General features: G+C 37.6%; 1 protein-coding gene across 1 annotated transcript in view; it reads left to right on the top strand.

Annotated features, from left to right (window-relative positions):
• The window catches only part of Dpyd (dihydropyrimidine dehydrogenase), an 817,241-nt gene that overhangs the window by 33,721 nt on the left and 763,243 nt on the right, over positions 1–20,277 (top strand). Inside the window, exon 2 of the mRNA XM_051185598.1 lies at positions 822–932. Coding sequence (XP_051041555.1) covers positions 822–932 — 111 coding nt within the window. The remainder of the gene's footprint in view (positions 1–821; positions 933–20,277) is intronic.

The following is a 20,277-nucleotide window of genomic DNA, read 5'->3' as shown; positions in this document are numbered from 1 at the left end:
TTGTACATAGAGGGACACTTCCTCAGCCTAGAAATATACATATATTCTTAAATATAACCTGTTCAGCCTGTATAATGTTACATTTATGTGTGTTTTCAGAGCTGAAAGTTTGGTATTGGATAATCCCTGGGGATTATTTTTCCCAATATCAGCATTGCTTAATTACATGTAGTTTTTGTGTCAGGTTGAATTCTCATGATTTTTCTTCTGTTCACTTTGGTATGCTTATTATTGTTTAGCTCATGCTTAGGCAGTCAAGTTGGTAGATTTCTGGGTGTAGCTTTTATCATTACTAGTAGACACAATCTCAAAACAAATACTCGATCCTCTGGCTTTTTCAATCTTTCTACCCCATTTTCCACCATGCTTCTTAGCCTTAGTTATAGGAAATATTTTGTATATGTATCCATTGGGCAATAGTTTTGAGAGTTATTAGAAAGGGTATTATGAGTTATGATGTTCACATTTTATCAAGATATGATCAATTATTAGCAATGGTGTTTTATTTTGTTTGCTTGGTATTATTCTTTACAACTTTGGTTCTTAGTGTTTCCATCTTGTATTGTAATATTCCTATATAGGTCCTAGTTTAAGTCTAAGATTTCTTTCTTAAATTTCTTTAACATCATCATATGAACTTTAGATCATTTTCTAATTTGTTTAAAGTATATCTACTTCCCCTGCCCATCTCATGTACCACGAGAGTTTTTACTTGTTGCCAAGTTCCTACTTATGGAAATTGGGTAATACAAATGAAATTTTGATTTGTTTTACTGCCAACATGGTTACTTATGCTTGCATACTGTTTTTCTTGTATTCAGAATATCCTGGCTTTAAATCCTCGAATTCAAGCTCATGCAACACTGCGTTCCACTGTGGCCAAGAAACTAGACAAGAAGCATTGGAAAAGAAATTCTGATAAGAACTGCTTTGTAAGTATCACTGACACATGGTTTACTGCTGAAAATGATCCCACACACTGAAGACAATTTCCTTTGTATTTTAGAAATGTAATTAAATATCTATAAAGTACTGCTGTGCTTTTGAAATACATTCAGCATTTTATTTTTGATAACAATCTCAAACCAACATTTCTTTTTCTAAATTCTATGGAATTTAGGTTAAAATTGTTTTGTGCAATGTGAGTATGGTGAAAGATATTCTCTATCATAAGGTCCAGTGTCACTGAGGATGATGGGGCACACTGCTATCTATTATCTGGAAATATGTTCTTGGGAGACATATGACTAGTAAGTTTCCAGTATAAACAGCTGACATTCCTAGGCTTTTATCTACTTGTCAAGACCAGAACTCATTGTGTAACCTACACTGGCTTCATATCCACATGATTTCTTTTATTGTCACCTCCTGTGTCCTAAGGTTGCAGCTTAAGCCACAACACCCAACTTAGAATTTTGATGTGTGCTTATGTCATGATTACAGACTTCAAGGTCATAAATGAATATTAGATATGACCTCAAAGGTAGTGTTGAAAATGTCATTTTGTGGGCCACAAATACTTTAAATTGGAATGGATTTTCTTTTTTTACTAGAATTCCCCAAATGATTTTTCCAAGATAATTAAAGAGACTGTTCTTTGGATGATTTATACATACTATTGCTTAAGATGTGTGACATTAAGATCATTTATTTTGTTCCTTTTTCCACTAGGAGAATGGTACTTGAGGGAAGGCACGTGTAAATATGCTTATTGTAACTGTTACATTTTTATATCCTGGGCCACTCTAAAAAGGGTTTTGAAAACAATAAAGATACAGGGAGAGTATGGCATGAAAAGATCTCCCCAGTCAGACACAGCTACGGATTTGGCATTCTGTTTTTCTTGGTCCACTCTTGAGGGCTCTACTCTCTAACAGGACATTTCCAATACAGGTCTTTGAAAGGACACTGAGTGTAGCCCACACTGGATCATGTGGTAACATGTTATGATCTTATATAATGATGGCAACGATTGAAGAGCAATGAGAGCAGAATGGTATAATTTTCAAACTTACCTGTTAAAGGCTATCAAGAATAACTCTCTCATTTCAAAGATGTGAGAACTATGATCCAGAGACATCAGACGCCTTCCCTGAGGCCTTTCATTCATAAATGATCTAACATTCTTTGGTCCAAGTTCTATTTAGAAATAGAAGTTTTTCTCTGTTATGATTGTTATTGTCACTACTATCTTAGGAAAATGATCATTTTATTCCAGATGTGATCTTATACATTGAGTTTTTTATGTCATGTCTTCCAAAATATATAATTGCCCAAGGTAGTATTAAGATGCTTTCTCAACCAAATATTTATTGTTTTGAATTTGTAGAAAAGCTGTCTCATAATATATTTGAGACTATTCACTGATATTTGTTTTACGTGATAGGATTGTTATTAAAATCATTCAGGTTTTGTCATAGTGAAGACTGTGAAGATACTGGCAGGGCTGAATTCTGCTGAGACCTTTCTATTTGTCTTGTCAGTACTTCCTCTTTCCATTGCTTTCTGTTTTTTATGTAGTCTTACTATTCTACTGGCTTGTTTAAATCTGTTTACTTCCTTAAATACTGTCTCTAAGTAGCTTCATTTTGAGGTACTATGGGTTAGTATTTTAACATAAGAATTTTACAGAAACATTTCAGCTTATACAAATAACTTTAAATTATCAAATGCATCCAGTCATTTATCTTATAGCAATATGTCCTATAGAAAGAATTGAGAATTACATAAACATCAATTATGTACAAAGGGGATTATTCTAGTCATTATTCATTCAGTAGAGAAAAAAAATGTAGAAGAAAATCCTCTGAATTCCAACTACTAAGTCATGGTTAGCTAATTCAAGGAAAAATATTCAGTTTTAAATTGTATGACCATTAAAATTATTTTTAAATATTTAATACACTCAGATAAACAGTCACAATTTACATTACATACAAAGCAATTAAATATCTGTATATATAATTGCATTTGTCCACTTATTTAAACTATAACTTTGTGCACATCCACAAAGAATAAAAATGCCCGTATATTTATTAATGGTGGTTATCTTTGTGTTCTTGACACTTTTGTGTATTTTGGATTTATATAGTGAGTAAGTATAAATGGAACAATAAATTAAAAACTTCCAATCTATGTAAAAATAATAATCACATTGTAAACATCTGCAAACTTCAATGATATTCATAGATGGGGAGAGAAGAACAGTGAAGTTCATTTATGTGGGGAGATCGGGAGCTAGGGAGCAACCTCATCCCCAGTTTACCAACTAATAATATTTTCTTTCCTTCCTCTGCATAAGTATTCTCTCTGTGCTGTTATAAAGAATTGAATAGCATTGTTATCAAGGATATGATTTCATTTTTATTTCCTATTCTTTCTGTATACATGGCAATACCAGCAATACTCATTCTGTTTTCTCTAGCCAGAGGAACCAGTCAGGCAGACAGCACTCAGACAAGCAATAGCTACTCTAGCCAAACACAAGAAGACAAGAAAACAGGAGTCCCTTTACAAGGCACTCTAATGGGGCAAGTGAATAACCTGGGATCCCACCCTTTCCTGAGATAATGATATACCTAATGTTTCTAATGGGGTAGTATCAGAGGCCAAGAGAGATCCTAAATTTGATATGTAGGCTAGGCTGAACTTGAACTTACAGAGAGCCAACTGCTTCAACCTTCACAGTGCTCTTATTGATCCATGTACTACCATGCCCAGCAGAGGTGTATTCTTGAAGTTGCCTTGACCCCTGCCTCCAGTGGGGACATTGAAGAGACTCTGGATCTGGCTGAGACTAGGCAATGTCATAGGTTTATCTTGGCTCTGCTTTGTCCTCTTTCATCCTCCTCCTGGCTCCATTGTTTCCAGCAGAGCATCCATTTAGAAAGTATATATGTCTAATATCAAGTCCAGCTTTGCTTCTAGAAAAATTATGTATAAGTTTTTATTTCAGAATCCCATCCACAGTATTTTCTGTGGCCCTGCAATTTCTCTTTTCTGGAGAGCTGATTCTCTCATACTCTCCCTTCATTCTTCCCTCTATCCCTGTTTCTCTTCCTCCACCTTCTTTCCCCTCTTCTCTGTGGTGTGTGTGTGTGTGTGTGTGTGTTTGTGTGTGTCTGTGTGTTTCTCTCCCCTTATTCTACCATCTCTCTCTTTCTGTCTTATTTTTAAAAACTGTGTTATTAATCAAATCATTCCCTCTCAGTTTTTAGTAGCATCTTCAGTCAGATAATTCTGCTATTTAGAACTCTAGCCAATCTTTATATCTCTGCCATGACAACCACATACTCACTTAATAGCTCTTCTTACAGATCTGAAAGGCACCTCAAATGTGACATGCTGTTAGTCAAATTATGAAATTACTATCTTGTCCCAAAAATCTGCTCCTCATAATTTCTGCCTTCATATTTTCCTTTAGAGTAAAATAGTAAGAGTATATGTTGTACTTATCACCACTCCTTTAGGTCTTTGTGGTGGCCTTGAGCCCCTCTCCAAGTAGACTCTTAACAATTAGCATGGCAGTTCTTAACAATTAGCGCAGCTCAAGTCTCCTTTAAAAGTTCTGTACTGTGAATCTGCCAGGGGTCTTTCTGCTTACTTGCAACTTGCAGAATTTCCTTTGCTCACCTATCATCTCAGTGAAGCTGTCTCTAGGATACCTGTGTCAAATTCTGCCTGCCCTTTACCTGGCTTTTATTGGGCTTCCTTGCTTGGCTTTTCTTCACAGTATTTGCTACTGCTATGCTACTTTTAATCATAGCTCAAAGTCTTCTTTTTGCCTGTGAGTAAATCCCAGTAGAACAGGAATCTTTATATTTCACTTGTCATACATTTCTTCTTACCCATGACCCCAGCTTCTCAAATGACACCTGGTACCTGGCTAGTACTTACTGCCTAGCTATTAAATGAATGTATGAATGAACAAATGAACAGGACTCTTATTTTCCCAATTCTTTATATACTGAACATTAGGGTTCCATGTTTTCTTGCATTGCAGTGATTGGCAGTACTTTGTGTACATCCCGTCAGTGCATTTGATTTCTGAGGAATGTGGGTTCCTCAGATTACTGTCTTTACTTTATTCATGATAATGTCTAGGCTGAAAAATGCTAAATTATTTACTTAGACTCATTCAAATTACTTATGTCCTTACCGGTATTTCACTTCATATCTTTAGAAAAGCCAAATGTGTTTGTAAAAACAGACATACTTTAAAAGTTCAGTGGGGCTAGGAAGATTGAGCCAGGGGAGGAATAGATGAGAGAGAGAGAGAGAGAGAGAGAGAGAGAGAGAGAGAGAGAGAGAGAGAGAGAAAGAGAGAGAGAGAGACAGAGAAGAGAAAAGAGAGAGAGAGATACTATAATAGAGGGAGCCTATAGATAGAGGGTTTGAAGAGAATACTGACTCTAGAGAAATGTCCAGAGAACTAAAAGGATGACCCCCAACTAGCAATCTGAGCAACAGTGGAAAGGCTACCTTAAATGCCCTTCACTGATAGTGAAATCGACAAATAACATATCCACCATCACAGAGCCCTCATTTAGTAGCTGATGGAAACAGAAGCAGACACCCACATCTAAACACTGACACATACTCCTGGAATCCAGTTGCAGGGAGGGATGAGTGATAAGAAAAGGAGTTAAGATCAAGCTGGAGAAACCACAGAAACAGCTGACATGAACAAGGGGAACTCACTGACCCCCAGACTGATAGCTGGGAAACCAGCATTGGACTGACTCAGACCCCCTGAATGAGGGTCTCAGTGAGGAGGCCTGGGCAGTCTAAGGGACCTCTGACAGTGGAACCAGGATATATCCCTGGTACATGAAAAAACTTTGGGGGCACATTAAGGATACTCCCTTAACCTAGAGGAAGGAAGGAGGGCCTAGTCCCTACTCCAAATGACATGACAGATTTTGTTGATCCCTCCTGGAAGGCATAAATCTCCCTGTGGAGTTGGAGGTGGGTGGGGTGGGAGGGTGGTTGATGGGCATGGAAGGGAGGGAGTGAAAGAGAGAGGCATGGATGAGGGAAGGAGAGAGGGAGAGGGAACTAGGATTAATATGTAAAATAAGAAAAAAAATTAAAAAACAAAACAAAAAAGTTCAAGAAAGTATGGATTGTCATGGTTCTGACATTACCTCAGAAGACAGAGTTAAGACTTCAGCTATGGTTTGACTGTGGTCAGCCTCATTCCAGAAAGTAACCAAATAATCACAGCACGTATCTGGCTAATGTATGAATTTCTTTGAAGTCACAGGTAAATGTTTCAGGAGGCATTGTGTAGTCCTCATTTCCTACCTAACTTTCCTCCATCTGTGTACTCATTTAGCTTATGGTTGAAACATCCATGCTTTCAGGTACCATATCAGTTGTTACTTAGAAAGGAATACAATCTACGAAAGTTGTATTCTATTTTTTTTTTTAAAGACAGACTCCAATTTTGTATTAATAAAGAGATCATTGGCTTCTAAGAGTACAGGCATTGTTTTGTCCCAAGGATGGAAATTTTGAATTTTTTGTTCAAGAATTTCATTTTTGGCAGCTTGCTAGCGTTCTATTACTATTTGGAAATTCTGAATTGCATCAGGAATTTAAGCTGGCAAATATATTTGGACTGGGTAATGAAGCACAAGGCAGTTATTCCCAATATCTTTTAAGCAGGTGTTCCATAGCCGCTGTTTATTTTTGACATTTTGAAAATGTTGAACTGTCCTAATTACATAAATATTTTTCAGTCTTTTTCTACGAACAATTTTTGAAGACCAGAAAAACACTGAGAGTCAGAAAAGCATCCCAGGTGAAAAGTATAAGAAAACATGGTTAGCTACAGTGAGCCATTTGTTTTCACAATCTTAGCAAATTTGTTGTAAGTTTCTGACACAGAGGAGGTAGAATGTTCAGGAGCTGTGTGTAGAGTCAGCAGAGGGAAAAAGGTAAATCTTTTGATTGGGGCAGGATTTAAGATTATAAAAGTGGGGCACTGACTACAGATAGCCAATATAAAGGGCTACCTAAAGCCCCAGTGATCAAAAAAATATTGCCATAGAAATAACTGAAAAGTATGTAAGTAGGGCCATTCCTATTTCCCTTTGCTTCAGTTCATATAAGGCTTTGGGTAGCACTGTACCTCCTGACCTCAAATAAGAACAGATAGAGGTCAGGGATGAACTAAAAAACCAACTGCGGGAGGTGAAGTGAACTTACTAGGGCACACACAGATGAATACCATTTGTTTTCCCCTTAATTGTGGTTTCATTTGTTCCCAATGAGGTTCTTTTATTATTTTACAATTGGATGCTTACAATTTGCCTTGTCTTCTGGGCCTGCTTGTTTCCTCACTTCTCAGATTTGCCTGGTCATTAGATGACACCCTCTTCAGTTGCTAAAGTTCTACCAGATTTATTCACTCTTGTTTAGCTTGCTAACTCTGTGGCACTGTTAGGTGCAATATGGAATGTGAGTCACAATATGGGTCTACCAAATTCTCAATCCAGATGTCTAAGTGTGAACATTACAACCTCACAGGGTTTGCCTCACATTGACAGTAAGGAAGTGACCCCTCTATACCTTGCTTCTCCATGTACCACATTGATAAACAATTCTCAGAGCTTGTATTTTGGATTGTTGACAGTGGCTTTCTTATAAAAATAAATTTATTTTAAGCTTGACTTCTTGAAATTAAAAAGAAATCATAAGTCAAATTATTTCCTTTGCAATTTATAAAAACTTTTTGGCTGATAGAAAAGGCAGTGTTTGTGTAGAGAATGTTAATACATGACCTAATACATGACTAGATACTCAGGGATGCAGGGAATGTCACTGCTTTTGTTTTCCTCCAGTGGAACTTAATCTCTACCCTTAGCAGTCTCAGTTAGTGTTTCTCTGTCTGGCTTTTCCTACTTTATTTTTATTTTTCCAGGATGACATATGAACTAAAGGAATTTTGACTCACTGGTTCATTGGTTGTAATTTTGATATATGAGGTAGGTCCAGTCCAATTTTTATTTTTTCTTATTGCACGTGTGCATTTTTATGTATGTGTGTGTGTGCCTTGTCTATTCATATCCTGTAGAAGGACATTGGGTGTCTTACCCTATCACTGTCAACATTCACTTGAGATATGATTTGTCACTGAACCTGGGGCTAGGGTAGTGGCCAACAATCCCCAGCAATCCTCCTGTCTCTGCACTTCACCCAGGTGGGATTATAGAAGTGCCTGCTTTTCAAAACCAGGTACTGGAAATTTGAATTGGAATTCTCCTGTTTGAGCAGGTACTCTTACTAAGCTGAGCCATCTCCCATCGCTTCCCACCCACATTAATTCTTTATGAATCTTTCTTTTCCTGCAATCCCAGGCACCAGACTCCTCCCCATTGTCACCTATCTTTTCACTACTCTCAAGACCTTGAGATTGTAGCAGTCACTGTGAGGTTATGCTGGGCCCTGGAGCTCAGGGTACATCATGTGGCAGGCCTCTTTCTCCGGCCTCAGCTAGCTCCTAAATCACAGAGTCACTGTCTCCTGACTGCCACACACCAGATATTGGCATCTGTGAGGAGCTGTCCTGCAACATTTTTCCTCCAGCATTTACTTGTCTGTTTTTCTTCTCCTGTCTCTCTGCCATTAAAATATTAATGCAATTGTGTTGAAAGGTTAAAAGGTGAGAGAAATTTACTTTTGCCTTGGCTCACATTTCTAGCTACTGTGAATCACCCAGGTTCATTTCTCTCTCCCTGAAACTTTGATTTCTGTGTTCTAACTGTGACAGAAATTCTTTTTCTCTGAGTTTTGCCATTATTTTCTTTTCTTAGGGAAAACGTTTTGGAAATTATAGTGTAGAAATTTTGTTTTGTTTTCTGCATAGTTTCACTGCTAGAGCCCTAGATGGTCTGTAACTTAATATGCAGACCAGGCTGGCCTTGAACTCACAGAAATCTCTCTGTCTCTCACTTCTAAGTGCTGGGATATGTGCAACTCTGGCTCCCTTTTTATCTATTCTTAAAAAAAGATGATTGTTTTCTATTCTTGCAACATTCTTTTATTAATTAGTTATGCTTTTTTTGTGGTCTGTGTGTGGGTATGCACATGTATGAATACAGCTGCCCAAGGAGACCAGAAGACCACGGGAAGCATATGATCTGCTCTATTTTTTGTTAGAACCCAAATTTGGGTCATCTGCAAGAACATGAACATTAAATGCTCTCACCTAATGAGTTGTCTTTGTAGCCTCTCAGAGCAGGTCCTCCTCCTCTTCTTTTTCTTCTTCTTCTTCTTCTTCTTCTTCTTCTTCTTCTTCTTCTTCTTCTTCTTCTTCTTCTTCTTCTTCTTCTTCTTCTTCTTCTTCTTCTTCTTCTTCTTCTTCTTCTTCTTCTTCTTCTTCTTCTTCTTCTTCTTCTTCTTCTTCATTCCTTATTATTGATTAGGATCTATGAATCTGGGTCTAGTGGTAAATATGAGCAAACATTATTAAAATGCTCATGATTTATAAATACTTAATATTTTCCTTCCTTATGAATTTGCAACATATTTATCATGTACAAGGAATTTTTAAAGTATCTGATTAAAATGCCTCATTTGGATCCTGCCTTATTATTTAGTTTCTTATATATTGTTTCTGTGTCTGTCCCCCAAAGCAAGTATATTTCATTTATGAATTCTCATGTTCCAAGACTTAGGGACTGTGCAGAAAACAGGATTCAGTTGTGTGATATATTCCATACTTGTAATAGTTGTGCGGGTTATGGTGATTGAGAAGAAGAGTGTGGGGTGGGAGTCATTTTTGGTAAATCCTGATTAAATTATTTACAATGATAAATAATCAACATCTGTGGACCTACTGCTGTACCATGCATTTATTTTGTATCTGTCCTTCCCTTCTTCATTTTTCTTTACATAGAAATTGGCAGCTAACATAGTATGTACCCTAATTAATTTTTTGCCTCCTAATTAGAATGTCAGGTCTATAACGACCTGCTTTTTTCATCGCTGAATTCTCAGCATCTAGATCAGTGCAGGGTGTGTGGCCAAGTGCTTAGTAATGGTAAGTAACTAAAGTGTTTACTAAATTTTTGATACTAATATTCCAAGTGTATTGTGGCTTTTCCATTCTGATGGATGAAAATTATTACTGTAATATATATATATATATATATGTGTGTGTGTGTGTGTGTGTGTGTGTGTGTGTGTACATATGTATGTATGATTGCCATGACTATGATCATCTCCTTATAGGAACATGGACCCTGGAGATGAAGGGATTGCTAAAAGTGACATAAAGCAGCTAAGCCAGCAGTTCTCAACTTGTGGGTTCCAACCACTTTGGGGTAGAACCACCCTTTCACAGGGGTTGTTTAAGGCCATCTGCATATCAGATATTTATATTACAATTCATAACAGTAGCAAAATTACAAGGCCAAAACAGCAACAAAAATAATTTTATGTGGAGGTCACCACAACCTGAGGAACTGCATTAAGGGTCACAGAATTAGGAGGGTTGAGAACTACTGACTTTAGAACCACTGACTCCATAAGTCTTCTCAATATACACCTTTCAAAAACATGTTCCATGTAATAGTGCTCATCTATAAGAATTCATCTAGACTCCAGTGAGAACCAAGATAAAAGACTGCAGGTGTGGTTTGGTTGCCTGCACATAAAGTGTGAACTCTGAGAACATCTCCTGAATATGTTGGTGCATTAGAGATAAGTGATTTTCCACAGCTGTGAACCTTCCTAAAAAGTTTACTTTTTTTTTGTTTGTTTCATTTTTTTTTTTGGTTGTTTTTTAGGACAAGGTTTCTCTGTGTAGCTTTGGATGTTCCAGAACTCACTAGGTAGACCAGGCTGGCCTTGAACTCAGAAAACTGTCTGCCTCTGTCTCCCAAGCTCTGGGATTAAGTGCATGCACCATCACTGCCTGGCTAAGAATTTACTTTTGTTCTACAATTTTAATGTGTGTATTCAAATTAGCTTATCCATTTAAATGCTGGGCAAACTCTGAACAGCAACTTGATTCTCACGTGTACAGATTTATTAATTACCAACCTGAAGGTCCCATAGGCACCAGGCACTGTGAGTACCAATGGAGATGGAGGCACAGGCCCTGGTTACCCTGACAGTATATACACAGCCATCAATGCATTAAACTTGTACTAACAGTTAAGTTTTGTGACTCAGTCTGCCATGGCAGTTGTAGTTGAAATACATAGCTTGGCTTCAAGATTCAAGATCAACTTCCCCCAGAAAGCAATTCTTAAACTGAAATTAAAGATGGAAGTTAAACTGGGTGGTGGTGGCACATGCCTTTAATTCCAGCACTTAGAAGGCAGACGCAGGTGGATCTCTGTGACATTGAGACCAGCCTGATCTACAAGAGCTAGTTCCAATACAGCCTCCAGAGCCACAGAGAAAACCCTGTCTCGAAAAGTCAAAAACAAAACAAAACAAAACAAAAAACAACCCTACAAAGTAGTGCAATCCTGCCAGAGTAGAAATGTGTATGGGGAAGACCTCCGAGGGAGATGACTGAGCCAAAGGTCAAGAAGCAGCTTGAGTTCTGCAAGGAGTAGGGTGTAGAGTTGAGGGAGGGCAGCAGTGAGTAGTGGTAATGATGATCACAGCTAATTACACTTATTGACAAGGTCAAAAATCTGCTTGTTTTGTTAAGAGAAGTGCATGCTGGCTCATTAAGGAGGCGGACTCCTCGTTTGATATATGCTGTAGTTTAGTGTTGGTCAAATGTTATGTTCTCACCTTGCAAGTAGCTTTTGTTGGTGCTTCTTTCCACACAGAGTAGAAGTAATATGGCTAGAGATTTATTCTCCGAGAAAATATGTGTAATTAAGCAGTAGCTGCCTAAAAAGAAAGCAAGTGTTAACTCTTGATATCCCGAGGCTGTTATGAAAAAGAGATGTTCAATTATTTATTTCAGGCCAATCACAACTTTCTCTATATCCGAGTGGCACACAAATTAAACTCGTTTGTAATTGTCTGCCATTAGCCCTGCTACTTTATTGTGTTCTTCTCTGGTTTGAAAATTCTTTAATGCTTAAGCAATTTTTTTCCTTCTTCATTGTTAATCAGAATAGAGACTAGATAGCAGGTCCTGGTTTACATGAGGCTGAAGAAACCTCTCCAGAGAAGCTAAAATAGGTCAATTGGGAGAGTGTTAGACTGAAGAAAACTCTCCAGAGGTAGATTTCAATAAGATTTATTTGTAAAAGAAGAAGAAAATTCTCTTTATAATGAACTGAATTTTCTTTGAGGTTGGAATTTTAGGGAAGCAGTCAAAGGATCAGTATTCAGCTGCTGACAGGGCAGTTAAGAGTTTGACATCTGGGGAGACCAACACCTAGGGTTCTGTTAATGCTTTTGTCATTTACTAGCTGTGTGATTTTCACTAAAACACATTTACTCCTACTTCCCTTTCTTTGTCTGTAAATGAAGACACTAATAAAGTCTGTGCACTAGATGAAATGAGAGGATGTGTGTATACATGTTGCCAGTCATACATGCAACCCTCTTTTGAGTATTGGTGCTGATGAGAATTAGCATTTGGGTTTGTTACTGTAGGTAGATTTCTGCTGCTGTAAAGACAGAGCTGCAGGTAGGTCCTCCATGACAGTTGACATGAAATGGCAGAATACAGGAAAGAACATGGGAGTAAGGGCAGTGGCAGGAACTGAAGACAGTGATTGAAAACAGACTATTTCTTCTGTGAAAGAAAGCTCCTCGAAGGAAACTGCACCTCTGGAAGGTTGATTAACTGATAAAATTTCAGTCACTGTGGACAATTTGGAATGATGGAGATCTAGAACCCAATTACAATCTATCTTGGGTTATTTTTAGTCCTTTCAATAGCCATTTTTCCAGACTTAACATTCTTGTGGCAGTTAGTTGAGTCCTTTTGCAATGTGTAAACTTAACAGACCCTTTGCTTCCACCAACCAAAAAGCTAAGACTGCCCTCAGATAGCATCTGCAGTCTATAGCAGAAGTTCCTATGCTGTGCTGAAACCTTGGGTATGTGATATTTCCAGCAAAGTAGTTGAAAACTGTCATAAAGTTTCACTTTCATTTTTCTCTGTCACTATAAACACTTCATCAAACTGTTCTTATGTTGGAAGATGAAATTTGATACAACCAAAATCTCTGGTTCTGGGCATGTCACTCATATTTGCCTCCCAAATAAAATATGTTTTATCCCCATAGAAATGAGAATTGTTTTTTTTATCAGTGCCTCCAATGTCCAGATTTTTCGGGGGAGCAAATTGGTCCTGCACACACTAACACATACATACAGAGTTCTTGTATGTGCATGCGCATGCGCGCGCGCGCACACACACACACACACACACACACACACACACACACAGAGAGAGAGAGAGAGAGAGAGAGAGAGAGAGAGAGAGAGAGAGAGAGAGAGAGATTTCTTTTGAGTTTCACTTTTTACACATGAAATTGCAGTACATTATTTTCTACATTTCTTTTAAAAAAACCATAAAACTCCATGTGGTACCCTGGCTCAGTTTTCAATCTAGGCTAAACCCCCGCATCCCATGATGAGGGAAAAGGGGTTCCCACAGTGTCTGCAAGCAGGTTCAGCCTGTCTGGGAGCTCCTGATCAACTAGCCAGTGTTTGTGAACTGTGAACTCTGTTCTGACGCTCAGTATCTAAGACAGAGCTTTCTCTTAGGAGAAGTTATTCATACAGTGTGCATAATGTTGTAAAATACTGAGACTGGATCCAGAAGATCTGGAACCAAATCACTTTGATTTGTTTACACAGAAATTCTTTGCATAATCATAAATATTAAACTGGAATTGCATGATGTATTGTAGGTCAATAAGTGCTATATAATAAAGCAGATGTGTGTTAAGATATGGCTGCAAAACAGAATATGTATATTTTAGGCGATATTAATGAACCATATTACAGTATTTGCAAATAAGAAATATCTTTGCATATGGGAAAATAGAGTGCTCTGAACAAAAGAAATCAGCTAAATTGTCTTTAGAGCCTAATGGTATATTTTACCTTTGCAAAACACTTATTTGGTGCTCATAGCAAATAAATATGCGAGTTTTGCTGTTTTCCGGAATGGGCATACAATGGCAGCTGTCTTTCTAATCGCTCATCTATTCAAACGCTAATCGGTGGGACCCACGTAGAATGCTAGAAGCCTGAATAGGTAGACAATGACAGCAGCGTTTTAATCACAGTCCTATTCAGGCACTAATCGGAGTGATGATTAAGGGACATTAGAAGGAGCACTTTGACATCTGATCCTTTGAACTGGCGTCTGTGCAGCCTGCGCTACACACAGCTTACTTGGCCAGACCAATTTCCTTAAATAAAGTGCTGTGATTTCCAATGTAGGAAATATTACATTAGAGCCTATTGAAATGATTAAGAATTGAGGAGCTTTTCTTTTATTGGGGATGCAGTGTATGCTGTGTACTCACAAAACCAAGAGCATTAATATTGCATGCAGTCTCTGAGTAGTAGGGACCATAGAGAAATAGCTTGAAAAGAGCTCACTACAGTCATGCACCTTCAGTTGAATGTGAGCTGACATGTGCAGCTCTCCTTTATTGAAGTTTGTGAATTTTGAAATACTTGTATTTTCATATGCCCTAATCCAGGTGGGTACATCCTCACAGCATTCCATGTTTGTTTCATTTAGCGTTACTATCTAGAGTTACTCTAATTAAACATTTAAGTGGATGGGGAAAACCATGAGCCCCCATCCATAGCTGACAAGGTATTGGCAATTGATGACTGCTGGGGGAGTCTAATATATATATATATTAAATTTGAAACAAGCTTGTTGTACATGTCAATCCCAGTTCCCATACCCTCCAGTCCTCCCTTGTCTCCCCCCACAAATCCCCATTCCATACCCTTTCTGCTCCCCAGGAAGGGTGATGCCTTCCATGGGGAGTTTTCAAAGTCTGTCATATTTTCTTTAGGAGTATGACCTCTAGTAGGCAGTCTACATTCTAATGGATGACTTTACACCCATGTGTATGTATCACTAATAAGACTTGGTGGGCTCTTTTGAAAAACTGAAAGCTTGAGTGTGGGAGAAGGATCCAATAGTTGGGGGGTTTGGGAGGAGCTGACAAGGTGAAGGGGGTAAATATAATCAACTTGGAGTTCGTATAGCCATGAAATTATTCAAGGGTAATTAAAACAATATTTTTAAAAGGTTAATTGTTGGCCTGGAGAGAAGGCCAACTGGATCTGAGAATGCACAGCCCTTGCAGAGGACCTGAGTTGATTCCCAGCACCAATATTAGGACATTGGACAGCTCACAGCTTCCCATGACTCCAGGTTCAGGTCATGAAGCACATTTATATGGCCTCTACAGGCACTCTAACTCACAAGCATGTACATTCGCATATCTATCTATCTATCTATCTATCTATCTATCTATCTATCTATCTATCTATCTATATGTACATATACATCATATATATACATATATATGCATACATTTAATTAGAAATAAAATAAATCCTTAAAAAAGGTAGTTTATTGTGTTATACTCTATGTTCATGGCCATGCTGTGATCAGCCTTCAGCCATTCATAGTGGAATCTTTTCTCTCTCAGCATTTCTCACATATATTTCAGTGTTGCTCGCCTGTTTCCCAGAATACCACCTGTGATTGCTACCAAAAATTTCCATGACTAGTAAGCATTTGCATATTAGACCCATGACTAAAATGTCATCATCAGTATTTAAATATTGAAGACACAGTCACAGCTCTCACCTGAAATAGGATAAGAGATAATATGTTTTGCTGCCAAATATCAGTGGCCATACCTGGGAACACACATTTTCTTTGCCCCCAATTCTCTTTTCTGATGCAGTTTATGGAAAGTTTTATAAGCAACAGAACAAAGAAAGCTATAAAACAAACACAGTTTTCAGATACAGTATAGGGCACATCAGGTAGACAGATTATAGGAAAGTGGGGGAAACTCTAACAGGTTCCAAATGCTTTGCCATTTATAACTGTTGTTTAGATAGAAGTTAATAGTGTGATCAGAATATATTCAAAAGATTTTACCTGTTGGTTGAAAAGATGCAAATTAAGACATAGAAGGGGGAAAGAAACGTGTGTGTGTGTGTGTGTGTGTATACTGTATGTATGGTGAGAACAATCTTTTCTTCTATTCCATCCATGTCTTGCATGTCTTACATAAATTATAGTCATTAAATATTGAGCACACTTCATTTATTTCTCGTTAATGACACTTTTCTAAATACAATATACATTTCAACACCCAGTAAATACATCCATGTTTGTTATATATATTTCATGATTAAATAAACTTACATTTATTTTGTGTATGTGTGTGTGTGAGAGAGAGAGAGACAGAGAGAGAGAGAGAGAGAGAGAGAGAGAGAGAGAGAGAGAGAGAGAACCTGTGGACTGTACAGTTAGAGGACAACTTGCAGGGGTATGTTCTCTTCTTCCACTATGTGTGTTCTTAGGATTGAACCTCTCAGGCTCTCAGGTTTGGAAACATCTTTTCCTTTTTGAGTCAGTTTGCTGACTCTGGAATAAGTAAACTATCATGAACTCAGATGGTGGGATTTACATAGATTAAGTAGCCCTGGATTGCCTCTATGTTGCATTTAGTAATTGCTGTTAATTGCTTTGGAGTCTTCCTTTCTGCACAGCTTCACTAAGAACATAGGTAGGATTTGTGGCATGACCTTGCCTTTATCTTCTGTTGGTTCATCTGGCTTCTGTTGATTTGCTTTCAGGATTATTATGCTTTCTGTTGAATGAACTCTTGTTCTTGATACTTTACAGGTTTGACTTCCCCTCTGACTTTCTAACTCTTAGTCTGTCTCTAAATCTGTATTGTTGTTTCTCTTCTTTTTCTATAGCACTCTTTGCCTTTAAAAGCAGCACTTTGCAGACCACAAGTGAAGAATCAATCTACTCAATCATGTCTACACCCCTTGCAAGAAAATTCACTAACAGAGAAGCTAGTTCTCTTGCTTACTTTTGTGCAACTTTTCCTTAAGCTCTCTGGGCTAGAGTTATTTCTTTGTTTCATAAAGAAAAAAGTTGTTAAGGGTAGTATCCAGAGTGTCAGTAGGTCCATAAAGGAGAACAGAACTTCAATGTGAAACACATAATATATTTTAGAGGCGAAGTGTGAATAAGCAATCCAGATCTGATAAAGGACTCATGTACAAAAGCAGTCGAAGAAATTGTATAAAGGAGGAGGCAGCTCCTCCAGTAAAGTGATTACCACTCATATAACTCATATGTGAGGACATGAGTTAGTTCCCCAGAACACAGTAATTATCCAATCATACAACCAATCAGTCAACCAACCAACCAACCCACTAACCAATAAAAAAGCTATGTGTGCTATTGCACACTGAAGAGCTAGAGTCAGGTCTCTGGAGCTCCCTGGCCAGCTGGTCTAATCTACTTGGTAAGCCCTAGATCTCAATGGGAGATCCTGTCTATGTTATGTGAGTTATCCTCTGGCTCCTCCAACAACCTGCACATACATGCACATACAGGAATGTGATGAGGCAATTGTCATGGAAAAAGGAGATTCTGATTGTAGGAGAAACAACAACAACAAATCATGTACTTAATAAAGGTTTGTGATTTTTCTCTCTAGGACAGTGAATATATTCTTGATTTTGTCAAAAATGCTTCTTCCTCAAAAATAATATTCTAAGGTTATTGAATGCAATCTTTAGGATATGTATATTGAGTTCACTGGTTAAGCAGGGTCATCAGTCAAGCTGGGAAATAGGAGACTGCCAAGAATCTATTCAAGACCATTCAGACATAGAGAAATGACCTGTGGAGAAATGGAATGCTGTATAGAAAGGAGGAATGAAAAGAATCACAATGGCAACATGCCATTTGTCCACATATGTTGAGGAACATAGCAAGGATCTAGGCATGTATCCAAACTTCATGGAAAAGCAGACTGCAGTGGAAGGAAACATCAGCATGCTGTGACCACTGTGAAGCCTCCCACTGTTGTTCCTTCAAATGACATAGTCCTTTGGTCCCACTTGCATTCCATGGTTGGTAGCTGTGACTTTTCTTTTCTTGGTGATTTTGTTGTGCTTGTCCTTGCTTTGGTAAGCCTTGTTTCCAATCTCAGAAATCCTTGCCACTTTAGTAGCTGGTAACATCAGATCTTCTGTGCTATATCAGAATTGAACAAAGGACCTCCTAGAGTAATAAGGCAGCTTTGTGTTAAGTCAGAAACATCCCTCAAACATTTTGCGGATGAATTGAAAAGTCATCTCTAGGCTTGGTATAGAATTCTCAAACATGATTACCTTCACGTAGAAATATTATTTTATTGTCCTCCGGTTCTTTGGAGCTTTCCTGTTTACATTTCATAGAACACCTACTTTTGCTGTGTTCATCTTACACCATCTTGCAGAATAAGTGCAGAGTAAACTTTATCACTGAGACATAGGAAAAGTCCTACATTGTGTCAAAACTTATCATACAATAGTTTTAATTTTTCAGTAGAAAATTCTATAATCCAGCTGGTCCAACATTCCCACAAAAACAAAAAAAAAAAAAAAAAAAAAAAAAAAGTACAAATGAGTCATTAAGACTTGTTTTCATTCCTTCAAAAAACTGGACTCAGTCTTAATTTAAAAAGCCAGAAAAGGCACTCTCGATACTAGTATCACTTTAGAAGGGACTATCATTGAAAGATTGATCTAAACAGATTGGTCTGTGGGCTTGTTCATGGAGTATGTTCTTGACTGTTCATTGATTTAGCAAGGTACACACCATTGTAGATGGCACCATTCCATAGTCAGGCAGTCCTGGGCTATATAAGAAAGCTGGAGGAGCATGAGTCAGAATTCCTCTCTGTTTCTGCTTCTAGTTTTTATCCTGACTTTTCTGGATGACAGACCTGGAATTATAAGCCAAGTCAACTCCTTTCCTTTCTTTCAATTGCTAGAATGTTTTATCACAGCAACAGAAAGGGAACTACAACAGTGAAGATACATACACACAATTAGATTTTTTTAAAAAGGTAACTCCAAAATAGGAAAATATGAAATTCTAGGACAGAATAATTATGTGGAATAGCGTAAATATGTTAAATGATGGGATTATTAAAAACAGTCACTCCTGTGAGAAAATGAATGCTTGCCCTGAGGTAGTTTGTGTCTTGAAGATGAGCAAGACTTTGCTACATTGTGCTGAAATTTAACCCTGGCCCCCTGGAAGACAACCAGTGCCCTAAGCTTTCAGCCATTGCTTCAGCCTCATGATATGACTGTTAATAGATGATGTTTGAGACTTCATTTTCTAAACTGAAAATGGTAGGTAACAGTTGCTCCATGTATCCATTTCATTTCCTATTGTCTTTTTTATTTGTTTTGTTTATGGTTGTTAAAGGACAAATTAATAAACTTTTACTGATTTTGTTTATTTTCAAAACTTTTCCCCCAAAGTACCTTTATTTTCAACAATTGTAGCTCAGTATGTCCAACAGAAAATCATTATTGAATATTAGTTTATCAGAAATATGGAAAAGGAGTTTGGTGTCCTCAAAATAGTTGTGTTTTGTATGTCTTGGGAATTAATGGCCATGGTGAAGTTTTTGCAGACCAGGTCTTATGCTGTAGTCCTCGTCAGGAGGAGATCCATGTGAAGTCTGTACTTCTAATACTTCTCTAAACTTACCTTTTATGTTGCTTGTTCCTTTTTCAGTTTTTCATTCTTTCCCTCCCTTCTCCTCCCCTCCCTCCTCCATTCCCTTTCTTTCTAAATCCTCTTTCTTTTAAGAGTCAAATAGACCTCAAGTAGACATCTTGTCAGTTTATTGTTTCTGGCTGGCAATAATGAATTGGCTTCTCATTCTCTCACACATCAAGTCTAGCAATAAATTATTTTTACTTTCAGAGCGTGCAGAGAGTAAGTGAGCATCACATTTTCTGGACTTTGAGAGCTTTGGACAGTTCTGATGGCAGCCATTGATCTGTTAAGAGTACACCATGCCAGAGGCCTTTCTGGACATCAGACTTTCTTGTCTTGTGTCTTTAAAATTATACAGCACAAATGAAACATATCTTACTTTGACAAGCATATAAAAGTGATCAAATGGAGACAGATAATTTTATGTGTGTTCTATTTAGGAGCTCATGATCTTTGGAAGGCTAATGATGAAAGTCATACTTTATAAATTACTATGTATCATTAGAAAATGTCATACCATATTTGGGAAGTTTTAGTATTCT

This window comes from Phodopus roborovskii, unplaced genomic scaffold (genome assembly GCF_943737965.1).
Source record: "Phodopus roborovskii unplaced genomic scaffold, PHOROB, whole genome shotgun sequence".
In the NCBI taxonomy this organism is placed as follows: Eukaryota; Metazoa; Chordata; class Mammalia; order Rodentia; family Cricetidae; genus Phodopus; species Phodopus roborovskii.
The sequence above is the reverse complement of the archived record's forward strand: the minus strand, read 5'-3'. Positions and strand labels throughout refer to the sequence as shown.